The 13,290-nt window shown below is 47.1% G+C and overlaps 1 protein-coding gene across 1 annotated transcript in view; it reads right to left on the reverse strand.

The window, feature by feature from the left end:
• sim (bHLH transcription factor single-minded) overlaps window positions 1-13,290 on the reverse strand; it is a 107,925-nt gene that overhangs the window by 48,394 nt on the left and 46,241 nt on the right. Inside the window, exon 2 of the mRNA XM_075694405.1 lies at window positions 12,059-12,241. Within this exon, the coding sequence (XP_075550520.1) occupies window positions 12,059-12,233 (175 nt within the window). The 5' untranslated portion in view covers window positions 12,234-12,241. The remainder of the gene's footprint in view (window positions 1-12,058; window positions 12,242-13,290) is intronic.

The raw sequence follows: 13,290 nt of genomic DNA on the forward strand, positions 1-13,290 counted from the left end.
GTTAAATCCCACCAATATCACAAAAACTCACAAATTTAGAGGCAAGAAGAAACGTGTCCTTGGTGTTTGTTTTCTCGTAGTCGCCGCTTCATTGCGGTGCTGTAACACATTAGCCGAAATGGTTTAGTTTCTGTTGAAAAAGAATTTCAAAGCAGTGAGCGTGCTAGATGCCGCGCGCGAACTTTAGAATGGTTTTGTCTAGTTGCACATTCGTGTCGTCTACCCAGCGCTTACACGTCTCCATGCATTCCGAAACTTACGTGGGCCTCTTGCGCACATATTGTAGGAGCTCCACACCTTCAGTGTGGAGGTGCAGCTTTCAAAGCACGCGCCGTGAAGCATTGTTCCTTGTTATCGGTACGTATGTACGCTCAAGCCTTCCCTAGAGTTTCCGTGATTGATTTTTTTTTTGCCAGTTTCAACACCCACGCTATCGCATCAACGCTGTAGGTCTCCGGATCAATTATGCTCATCTGGGGCTTTTCGCCGCACACTCAACGCTCTGTGCCCGAGTGTTTTTGTACGCCGCTACGGTATGAATACAGGGGGGCAATAGAACCCGCGAATCCGTGCTCAGTTGCATGACGTCATAACGAATGACGCCTGCGCGACCACACTTGAGAGAACGTTCGCACTCTATACGAGCGCAGAAACAAAGGTGATGATGGCGGTTTTACAGGTACGGCATGCACCCACAAAAGAGGATAGAACAAGAATCGGGTGCGAGTGGGAAACACGAGTCAGAGCCCTGGCCTTGGGGTAAAGCATGTCCTCGTGTTCCATTTTCTAAATATTTTAACACGACAGCGTTAAGGGGCTCGTGTCGCAGAAAAGCCGGTGTCGTCGGCGTCGGTGTCGGCGGCGTTGGTCGTGAGCGATAAATCCCAGCAGGCACTTCATGAATAAAAAACAAGTCGCAAGATGGGCTGGGTGGGAATCGAACCAGGGTCTTCGGAGTGTGAGACGGAGACGTTACCACTGAGCCACGAGTTTTTTTTTCTTTCTTTCATGGTATTTATTATAGTTGCATTCAACCATTCAACCAGACGTTCACCAGTTCTGCATAGTCAGAGAATGGAGGGCACAATGAAAGTCACAAACAGAAAAGGTAGCGTTCACACTGTGAGTAGAAACGTTCGTGTCACTTTAGAAGGGTGGCAAGGATAAGCACCTCAACAAAATAGGGTACCAGTCCGGTTGTACACCGAGTCCATCATAAACCTGCTTTAGGTGTAGTGTCATTTGGATGAAATTTGCCCTTGTAGGTACAACCGTTTCGGCGTTGCGGTCCATCATTCGCGTTTTCCACAAACTGTGCATTCCCATTACAAAAAACATATCGAAAGGCGCACTATTATCACAGGTTGGTAGCAGGTATCGCACAGTATGAGCGTTAATCTCAAAGTCTTTCTTTAAAGTCCGATGGAGGACATCCCAAAATAGGATGGCGTCGGTGCAGCTAATAAAACAATGTTCAATTGTCTCTGGTACATCACAAAGGCGACAGTTAACAGAAGAGACAAAGATACCCTTTTTTTGTAGCCATCTTTTAACCGGTATGGTTTCACTATGAACTTTATAAAAGAATGTTTTGCAGCAAGGGGATAAATACATTTTACGAACTCGCTTTAGCACATCGCGGCCTGGCAATTTAATGTATATTGATCGGTAAAGTGGAGGCGGAAATAGCATGGATAGTAAGTCTTTGTACAACGTTTTGCGCGACACAGAAAACAAGTATTCAGTGGAAAACCGAACTGTCAGGAAACGAACCGCCAAGTAAACTTCTTGCATGAACCCCCACAAGCATAAGCGCGAAGAAAAACTTGAAGAAACAACTAAATCAGGTAACACATTAACAAGAGTGACTTGCATGTATGAACGAATTACAGGATGGGAAGTATCGCGAAAATAGAAGAAACGAGACACTATTTGCCGCACATAAAGATGTACTAAGCCCAGCCCACCTTCACTAACAGGCCTAAAAATATCGCGCCTCATGGGCTCAAAAGTTGAAGACCATACGAAGGTTGCAAAGATACGGTGAAAGCGTTGGATGTATAGCCTAGCACAATGGATAACTTGCAATACATAGAAAATTTTTGTTGCCAAGAACCTATTGCAGGCCACGAGTTTTTTTTTCTTTATTGCCGGAAGTTTCACCAAGCTAACAAAAAGGGCATCATTTCTTGAAATAAGGTAAGCAATACATAAATATACACTCACACACATTCAACTTTGTGCGCATGCATATTGTGCGGTCAGTCACATTGTGGCTGGCCATGTCAAGTTTAATATTCCTTTAGACTGAGCCACGAGTTCGATGCTTCAAAGCCGTACAAAAAGCGCCTCTAGTGAACGCGGTGTTGCCTTAGAAAACGAGCTGTTTCTAAGGCTCAGGCGTGCGTCGCTTGCTCAGGCGCACATTTCGTTGTCGCGCCGAATGGTGCGTTGCTCGACGCTCACCGCGTCCGATGCGGGGCGCGTAGTCGCTGCGCCGTAGCCCATTGTCTTACACCCCTTGGCGAGTCGACGGGAACGCTGTCGCGTTCCACTCTTGAAGGCGAAGCTTAAGCGTCCTCCAATTTTTTTGTTCGCTTCTTCTGCTTGGAGAGAGAGAGAGAGAGAGAAATAACGTTTATTTGCACCCGCAAAAAGAGCCCCGAGGAGGCAAGAGTCTTCCTGTCTCTTCGGTTTACTCCTCCCCTTTCAGCTGGCTGATGCTCCTTGGAGCTCAGCGGTGTCCAGGGCCATGCGGATGACTTCTCTTTGGTCATCTTCCTTCGAGCTGGTCATTAAAGTCTCCCAGGATTGTCTATCCCTATCTGGTTTATTGTATCTAGGACATGTCCATAGTATGTGGATCATGTCCGCCTTTGCCCCGCAGTGTTTGCAACTCATGTCCTCAATGCTATCGTGCCATCTCTTCAGAATGTAGGGGTTGCAGATCACCCCCGCTTGGAGTTGCCTCCATGTTATCTCTTCTTGCTTACTTAGTTTCTTATGCGCCTCTGGCAGTGTTTTCCTTCCCATTCTATAATAATCGAGAATTTCGCTGTAAGCGTTTATACCTTCCTCTTTTTGTAGGGGCTCCCTGGCTGTAGAGGCTGCATTGGTGGACCGGTAAATAAGCTCTCGGGCCAATGCATGCGCTTTCTCATTGCCGGGCAAGCCTTCGTGGGCAGGAGTCCATATAAGGTTCACTAATTCTTCTGGAATTGGTCCTTTCTCCAATATGTTGAGCGCCTCTTTGGAGATTCTCCCTGCGGTATAATTCCTGATAGCTGTTTTGGAATCTGACACTATGATTTTCACCCCTTTTTGAGTCAAAGCTAGGGCTATGGCCACCTCCTCTGCAACCTCCACACTGTTTTGCGGGGTACTGCAGCTCTTTGAGTTCTCACCGTTAGCCTGTGTCGTCACTGAGACAAAACCTGGTCTGCTTTCATATTCTGCTGCATCCGTGTAGAACACCCCTTGCTGTTTATCTAGTGATTTTTGTAACGCTTTAACCCTGTCTTTCCTCCTGTCCTGGTGGCGACTGGGATGCATATTCTTCGGGAGTGGTGGTATGCGTATCCTGTCTCTGATTTGTGACGGGATGGATCCCGTGTTTCTTACTTTGTTGTTAGTTTTGTATCCTAGTTTCGCTAGAATTCTCAGACCACCTCTGCTTCGCATTAGTCTCTGTTGCTGGGAGACTAGTGTGGCTTCGATCAACTCTTCTAGGGTGTTTGAAATGCCCATGTTTAGTATCCTCTGCGTAGATGTGCATGGTGGCAGGTTTAGGGCTGTTTTAACTCCTTTCCTAATGAGGATTTCTATTTTGTTTTTCTCGGCCCTTGTTAGTTTAAGGTACGGTGTTACGTATGTGATCTTGCTGATCGCGAAGGACTGTATTATCCTTAATAGGTTAGCCTCCCTCATGCCTGCCTTCTTGTTGGCTATTCTTCGGAGGAGTCGGCATGTTTGGCTTACGCTCATTTCAAGCTTTCTAATCGTTTCCGTATTTCTTTCATTGTCCTGAATGTGCATGCCTAGCACACGTATAGCTTTTACGTTTGGAATCGCGTCCCCATTAACAGTGAGTTTTATCCCGTGGTTAGGGATTTTCTTTCGCATTTTCTGTGGACTGATGAAGAGAGCCTCCGACTTCGTAGCTGAACATTTAAGTCCGGCTTTTTCTAAGTGCTCTTCAATTATATTGATGGCCTTTTGCAGCGTTTCTTCTATGTGGGTGTCACTGCCTCTATTTATCCATAGGGTGATATCGTCCGCATAGATCGTATGTTCTAGCCCCTGTAAGTCCTTAAGTTTGTGCGGGAGTCCAATCATTACTATGTTAAAGAGAGTGGGTGAGAGCACAGAGCCCTGCGGTGTCCCCTTATTATTGAGCACTATCCCTTTCTCCTCGTTACCCCCTAGACTGACCGTTACTGTTCTGTCAGTCAGAAAGTCCTTTATATACTCGTAGGTACGTCTCCCTACGTTTAGGCTATTCAATTGTTCTAAGATTGCCCTGTGGTCTACGTTGTCAAATGCTTTGGCCACGTCTAAGCCAACGATGGCTTTCTTGTCCTTCGTTTTGTGGTCGATAATTTGCTCTTTAAGCTGTAGCATGACATCGCACGCAGATAGGTGTGCTCTGAAGCCTATCATTGTGTCAGGGTATATGTCTTGGTCTTCCAAGTATCTGCTGATTCTAGATTGTATCACATGTTCCATTAGTTTCCCGACGCATGACGTGAGGGATATTGGTTTGAGGTTTTCGTGGCTGAGCTTTTTCCCCGGTTTTGGAATTAGGACTAATTTAGCCTCCTTCCATTCTTTGGGGATCTTACCTTTCTCCCAACACTCTTGCATAAAATTCGTTAGGTTTACTATTGACTTGTCGTCTAGGTTCCTCAACATCCGATTGCTGATTCTGTCCGGTCCTGCAGCTGTTTTCGTTCTGAGTCGATTCAACTCGGCCCTGATTTCTCCTACCGTGACGGGGCTGTCCAAGAGGGGGTTCTCTTCGCCTTTGTAGTCCGGCAGCGTTTGTTGCGGACCACATTTAAGATATCTATCCTTAACTTCAGCGAACAATTGCCCATTACTACCTTCGTATTTATACACTAGTTTGTGCATGTTGCTACGCGTCTCTGATTTGCTGTTTTGGGGATCTAGTAGGTGCCTCAATAGTTGCCATGTATTTGATTTACCAATTTTGTGATCCATCTGTTCGCATATGCTATTCCAATTTCGTTTCGTGAGTTCGAGTGCGTATTCTTGAATCTCTCCGTTCAGGTGCGCTAATGCCCTCCTAATGTTTCTATTGCTTCTATTCTCTTTAAATTTTTGCTCTAGCTGCCTCTTTTTCCGCCATAATCCGACCATTTTCCGGTCTACTACCTCTTGCGTTTCGTCCGCCTCCACCTTTTCGGTGGCCTCTTCAACCGCTTCCAAGAGGGCTTTGCTCCAACTGCCTAAATCATTGAGCTCCACTTTTTCGGCACATTTCTGCCTAAAGAGGTTCCAATTTACCGCTTCGAACTGCTTGGGTTTGGGTGTTGGTATGCCGTGTTCTACCACCGTCTCTATTATTCTGTGGTCGCTCCCCAAGTCCTCTCCCGTGTTACACCATCGTGCGGTTATGTGTCCCCCTATGAGAGTAAGGTCCGGTGTGGTGTCCCTGGAAACACTATTTCCCTTTCTAGTCGGGATTTGAGGATCTGTTAGTAGAGTTAGTTCATGCTTGGAGATAGTATCCCATAATTCTCTGCCTTTTTGTTGCGAGGTTTTGTACCCCCAAGCCGTGTGTTGCGCGTTAAAGTCTCCGACTGTGACTATGGGGCTGTTCCCTGCAATGTTTTTAGACCTTTCGATGAGCTGATCGAAGCCACAATTCTTTTTTTGCTTAGGAGAGCTGTATACGTTGAGAACGTATAGGCTTCTATCTTTTCTTTTCCTCGGTACTAGTTCAATTAGGACGTGATCAATCTTATTTGTGTCAGTCTCGTGTAGTACTGCTGCTAAGTTTCTTTTAACTAAAATAGCTGTCTGCCGATTCTCTCCTTGCCCAGTGTAGGCTGTGTAGCCGGCCAATTTTGCATTTTTCCCACACTCTTGCAACGCAATGACATCTGGTTTATCGATGTTAGTTAGGAATGTTTGTAGGACTGCTCTCTTTTTCAGGAAGCCCCTACAATTCCACTGCCAGATCGTGTTATTTTGCCAATGCATTTTGAATGTTAATTAATTGTGTTCTAAACCAATCGAATTCCGCTTTTAAAGCGAAGTCGCGTTTCTCAAATTGTGCTTTGAGGGCGATGTCGCGCTTTTCAAATTCCGCTCGAGTTTGTTCCATGAATTGCATCATAGCTCCGTTCATCAGGGTAATATCCTGAGTAACTTTGTCCATCTTGCTGTCTGAGTCTGTCTCTCCCGTTTTCTTCTTTTTGAGCGGGGGCCGATCTGTTTTAGGTTCTTTGTCCCCTACACTCTCTTCCTGTCTCGTACTGTTTCCGCCCTTCTCTCTTTTCATCTCCTCGATTATCTTTAAGGAATGATGCGTGGATGTGGGCAATGCGACTGTGGGGAAAAATTATAGAGTGTGTAGTATGTACTGCGCAAGAATTCACGGTTATTTCGCCGGGCACCATTCTATAGACTACTCTGTTGAAAAACGAGCTAATGCCTTTTCGCGATTAACGCGCAGCGTTTTGCCTAATTTTGCTACACATCGGCGACGACGTAAACGTTGTTATCCAGGTTAAAATAAATATATAAAAGAGAGGTTGAAAAATAAAAGAGAGACAGGACAGAATTACGCTATGCCGCAGCAGAGCTAACGGAGACACCTATATAGATAAGGCACGAGCATTGACATACCAAAAATACCGATTACGTATACAGGATTCGTACGCTAGGTGGCGACTCGGGCCTTGGAGAAAAGCGAATATTTGTGTAATCATGCCTTCACTCATTTGACGACCGCGCGAAAGAAATAGCTCGAAGGCCAAGATTGGTGGCAGGTGAACGTATGGTTTTGAATATCGTTGGGATTTAACGTGAGAGGACTGAACTGTCAATTGTACGAGGGACATGGCAGAGCCCTGCGGAAGAATTTCTATCAGCCAGAGTCCATCATAGTACTATTTAGTATGGGTACCGATGAATACTGACCCCTCTACTCCCCCCCTCCCCGCCCCCCGAGGAAGACACATTGCACTTAATGAGCAATCAATTGTCTAATTTATCCATATATCTCTCGCATTCCACCTAAGCCGGAAGCCAGCCCACGTGGTTGAGGTTTCGATTTCAGGCTCGGAAGCGAAAAGGCTGTGGTTAGGAAGACGCTGTGGTTGGTTGGTATGATCTTGCCCGCACATACGGCAGCAGAACACACTGCAGCCTAGCGTGCGTCTGGAGAGCAGCGTGTATGAAGCTTAAAAGCGAGAAGCTTTAAAAATGAATCCATCTCTGTTTTCGTGAACTACGGGACCTTTAGTTAATGTGGCAAAAATAATAAAGGTGTGCTTACACGCGAGAACTATAACTAGGACAACAAGAAAGCTACGCACGGAAGATATCCATTGTTTAAAATTTCAATAAGAGAACCGCGTGCTCAAGCGTCTCGCAAGTGTACCGTCATTTTTAGACTCGCCATCTATACTACTCGTGTAACGCGAGTTTCATTATATACGCCAGCTTATAAGGTAGCTGCCATTAGAAGGGCAAGCAAAGTAGGTTCACTGGAAGATGGAGCCTTGAAATGGCCAGCAGAGGTCGAACAGGAGTCAAGCTGGGGCCAACGTTTTGACAAGAGGAGCCGTGTTCGTCGTGGCCAACGCAAGCCTCCTGAGAAGTCCTCGACGAAGAAGAGACGCCTCGTCAAAACGTTGGATGCAGCTTGAAGCATCACGTGTGCGACCAATGCTGGTGGCTTTATGGAAGCGTGGAACAGCGCAGCAGGACGAATACAGACACGCAGTGAGACACCACGAATAGGCTGACTAGAAAGCGGTGTCGTTGTTGCAACAGGGCAATATATAAGCCTGCAGACGCTGATGCATGCGCACGAATTACATCGTCACGCCGTCACATCGTGACGGTATAGGATGAAGAATAATAACTAACAAAAGATTGCGGCAAAGTAAAACTGTCAACAAACCGCATATACGATGCAAACTGGATTAAGTAAGAGCGCTATCTGCCTGTCTGTATCAGACTAGTTGAGCTGTGTCGCACTTATGAAACAGTGCTGCTGCAAATGTCGCTCAACATCGTGCACTGCATGCTTGTTCTAGGTGTACTTATGCTCCTATATTGCGCATATTCTGGCCTTTGACATCCCACAGCGTCGGGACATGGTGCATGATGGTGATAAGCTTCGAATACATGTGGATATATGCATCTTTTGGAGTTACTGACCGGTCCCGCTTGATTTGAATTCTAGCATTTACTGGGTTCTATGTACTTTATTCACGCCCCTTTCTAGCATAAATAAATTGCACGTGCTCCTCTTTCCTTCCCTCACACAACTCGCTTCCTTTCCTCCCGAACCTTTCTTTCCATTAGAGATGCATTGGTGGCTTCAATAAAAAGTTGTACTGCCTCTCTCCCCGCCCTTTTGAACCCAAATAAGCTTACACATATCGGCTCGCTCTTCCTCATCTGTGGCTTCAACAGCGCAAACTTCGAAAAGTACATGTGTGCAAGTGCACAGATTGAATCTGCGCAACCGAAATACAAGCATAATGCCTCGAATGATTCTTCTCAGCTTCCTGTCCCAATTAGAGACTTTCCGACCATGCATGCAAAGCGTGGCCTCCTTCACGCACGCACATACGCATCCGATGGTACATTTAGGATTTTCCTTGCAAACCGCTCAGAGCATCATTAAGACCTGCAACACCGGGCTCTCTATTCCAGTTGCCCTGTTTAAAGGCTCGCAATTTACTGTGACCTTCTATATGTGACAGTGTAATCCAAGTTAACGAAGAGCAGGTGCTGCTGAGTGCGATAAATAATAGACCGCGACATTGATACGGGAGTGCAGTTGCAATATTAAACGGCTAAAGACTTATGAGACCTTGTTACTCTTTTTCTTTATGTGCCCACGTGTCATGTCACACACACGCACATAATCGAAAAATACAGGAGATCATATATCTTATTTTCTTTCCCAATAAGCTATATGGGAAGTGGAGCCTCGTTTTATATATTGCGCTTTCAACTCGTCTTATTCGCGCTTCCTCGACTAAAGTCACAGGCTAAATCAACATTCAGAGAAGGTAAAAAAATATAAACGTTTTATCAGCTGATCGCGACACAGACAGCGCACACGTCAGTGACGTAATTGTCGGCACGCCTCGCCACATTCATTTATCAATCATCAAAGCGCGCTTCCAGCAGGTGCCACAGACGCCTCTTACAATTGTTATCTCCCGACAAATCACGGCGCACGTAGATAAACAGAAAGAGCTTGCAGGTTTGCTGTTCCCCGATGTTATAAAGGGACAGGTCTGCCTAGTAGTCTGAAGCAGCACAAGGGCTCAGGCAAAAAGCAATGCGCGCGAACTCACGAGGGCATCTCCCGACTCCCGTTTTGCTCCACGCCACTTTAGAGAAAGAAAGCAGCAATTTCAGTTTTGCGCTGTGAAATTGTTTCGCGCACAAATGCACGTAGTTTGTCGAATCTCGGTCGCCATCGCCGAGCCCGGCTCGCACCCTCCTGTGTGGAGTCAGCCCCAGCAAGTGCGCTCGTTCTCTCGTTACGCGCGAGTGCGCGTAGCCCTGTCTGTAGTCCCAATTAGTGACACGGTCACGGGGAAAGCCTCCTCTGTCCTGCGCGCAAAACTCTGCCACAGAATCGGGACGGCGGGGGCATGCGGGAACATTGAAAAGGTAAAGGCCCCGTGGGGGTATACAGTTAGACGGCATTCTCAACGCCGTCGATTCGGCATTGACCGTGTCAGCGGGCGGGTGAAGAAGGGTCGACCCGACGGAGCAACCTCGGCCGCGGCGCGAGAGTCAATTCTAAGGGGAGGAAGAGGCGGCCGAAAAAGAAAAATCCCGGCGACGAGAGCACGCGGGCATTCTGCCCGCATCGACCTCACCTCCCTAGCTGCTTTCAGAACAGGGGAGGACGGGAGGAGAAGGCCTTCGGCGTGTCGCCGGGGGCGCCGCTAACGATGCGTCGATAGGCCGCACGCGACAGCGCCGGCGGCTGACGGCGAAAGCCAGGTCGGGTCTCTCGCCCTTCCCCAATCTCTCTCTCTCCATCCAGGCGCTTTGTAGTAGCGACAAGTGGCCGCCCGGGGTTTGAGGCACGCGCCGCAATCGATTGCCATCGCGCGCTCTGGCCGCGCGAGCGCTGGCTCAAACTGCCGAACCAACGCAGGAGTCCTGCTCCCCCCACCTCGCAACGTGGGATCCCCTCATACCCCCCCCCCCCTTTTTTTTTTCTCGCAAGAGTCCGCCATGGTCGCTGTCTGTGTTCCAGTGTTGCCAGCTGCCTGGAGAGGGCTCTTCCACCCGCTTTTCTTCTAACTTCATGCACTTTCTGCTCTTATTATCTTTTCTTACGCCGTAGCTGCCTGCTTTGATACCGCGGCGATGCGACGCAGAGAGTCGACGAGCAGTTCCGTTCTGTTCTGAGCGCACGGGTCTTTATTTTGCGTACACGTGGCCGATGACGTTAGGTTGACGCTGGAACGCGTGGCGCGCTCTGTATGACACACGGCTCTGTTGTCGTTTTCGCCTCGGAGCGCCGTCCGCGTGTTCGGTCGCGTGCGGCACGCAGCAGACCTTTCGGCTTCCTAATTGACTCTCGAGCCTGTATTGTGGGCGCCGGCATCGAGGAGTGACCGGCGGGGAAAATGAGAAGTGCATTGACGATGGTTCTAATGGCAATTGCCTCCAGCAATGGCCTCCGTAAAAGTAAGAGGAAAGAAACCTGTATAATAACTGGCTGTGGAACGATGAAGTCTCGCTTAGTAGCCGTGAGAAAAAAAAAAGGACTTACAGGAACGATTGAAACAGTCCCTTAGCGTGCATTAAGCTGGCTGAAACCGTGAACTATACGGGCATAATAAACTTTGATCGATTAGTTTAGAAAAAAAAGCAGATTTGCTTAATGTTACAGAAAGTATGAAGAAGTCATTTGGTCATCTGAAATTAGCGTAAAGCGGCGATCACGTGTGACAAATTTTCCATGGTCTTTCGGTGCTGCATTATCCAATGCGAGTGCATTAATTTTACGATTCGCGATGTACTGGCCTTGTTGAACTTTATGCTACAGTACGCATTCATGCCGCTGCGATGCGCCACTGTCATGTGCTTTGTCTCTTAATTAATACACGTAAATTTCGCCAAGCCCATCAGTATTATGAAGTCGCTTCAATCTGGGCGTTAACCGAGGAAACGTTAAAAACGTCGCAGTTTTACCGAAGTCGTGAAGTAGTTAGAGGAATAGCTGGCGCAATACGCAAAGTCATACCCACGCTGTGTTATCAGCAGCTGCACAAGAAAACGTTCGCAGTCGTGCGAAATTTCATGACGATGGCTCTGAAGCGTGGAATGTACCCATTGCGTGCGATGGGCAAAGAACTGGGCGTTCTCAAGAAGCCCAAATATAATAACTATATGCGAAAAAGAAATGTAGCGATATGAAATTGAAAAAAGAAAGACAAAGAAGAAGGAATATCGCGAAATAAATAATAGTGCGCCTAATTGAATTACCAGATTGGAGCAATGTAGGACAGAAATAGCTTTAAACCAATAAAAACTTCATATAAAGATTCACACCGTAAAGAAACTGGAAATTAATAGAGGCATAAACTAACCTAGCGGATGTCTTGCAGATTGAGTAAAGTCCAGCAGAACTGATAGTTGGGCGAGTTGGTACGAATTCATAGTGAAATATTTAGCGCACGCAATCGACAAGGACACAGTGAATGGGGACACACGAGCGCTTACTCACAACTGTTCATTTTCGGAAAGATACAGAACAGCGCTGCGCTGCTATCAGCGCTGAGCACGTTCAACAAGAGTCGTCAGCATAAACACTTACCGTCCGGGAACAGGTCCCTCATCTTCAGGTACGAACTGGTGAGCCTGATGACGGACGCCTTGTCGAGCTGGCTGGTGATGGCCGCCGGCAGCGGCAGGAGCTGGCCCAGCTCACCGAACTCCGCGTTCTCCTTCTCTCGTCGGGAGCGGGCCGCGTTCTTGGACTTTTCCTTCATCCCGCAGCCTGCGCCCATGAACGGTAAATAAGGCGATTGGTGTGTTCTGCGGCACCCCTTACGTGCATTGTACCCGATTGTCACTGTGGCCAACGTAGGACCGATGTTCAAGTAACCTAACCTGATGAAGCACTAATTTCGCCTCACAGTGGGCATCGGCCAATGTATGATATACGTTGACGTCCATATGCTCTAGTAATTCTAAACTTGTCACGTCCTAGTGTGCAAGAAATACTTCCAACAGAACGTAACGCAAGAAAGACGGAATCACATAGGAAGGAGAAAATGAAAACGTTTATTTCATTTGTGCCCCCTGTCACGGTTTACTGGGTGGTTCGGTGAGGGATAGAGCAGGCGGGAGACAGAGGCGAGGGACTTACGTTGATGGCGTCAACTGTTCAATCATCTTGGTCCGCTCATTTTGTTACGGTGATCCCGTGCGAAGATTGAGCGCTCATTCTTCGTATCCTCCCACCTGATTGTATCTTTTTATGCTACATTTTTCTGGAAACCTTGATGTTTCTAGCGGAGGACATAGGAGCATCTATAGTTGATGTTCCTGTCTGCTACCTCTAAAGTTTCGCCTTTTGTGCTGTAGCAAATGTCAGCATCAATGTAGAACAATAAGTAGCCCAGGAGGAAGTTCTTGTATACTACATTGGCCGTACCTTAATCTCGACTACTGCGCCAATTGACTATATGGCCAATTTAGTCTGCTAATAATTTTCTGTTTCAAAAAAAAATATTCTAACTATTATTTTTGCCTCTTCACTGTCATCAGAAAATAATATAGCGGCCATGAGTCGCGCGAGGCATTTTACCCCTTGATAATTTCACCCATGTTGAAAAGCTTCGCGTGAACGACAGTAAGTACACAGGAAGCTTTTGATTGACGAAGGTAACAAGTTTCTTGCAAGTGTCAGTACTTTGCACGGCGGCTAACTATTGCGAATTTTACAGTTATTTGCTCAAATCATTTCAACCGCGGGGAAATTTAACCACCGGTAAAAGTCTTACTAACAGTAACAGGCCCCGGTTGCTTGGTGGCTTTGGTGTT

The sequence above is a fragment of the Dermacentor variabilis genome, chromosome 6 (assembly GCF_050947875.1).
Source record: "Dermacentor variabilis isolate Ectoservices chromosome 6, ASM5094787v1, whole genome shotgun sequence".
Classification (NCBI taxonomy): Eukaryota; Metazoa; Arthropoda; class Arachnida; order Ixodida; family Ixodidae; genus Dermacentor; species Dermacentor variabilis.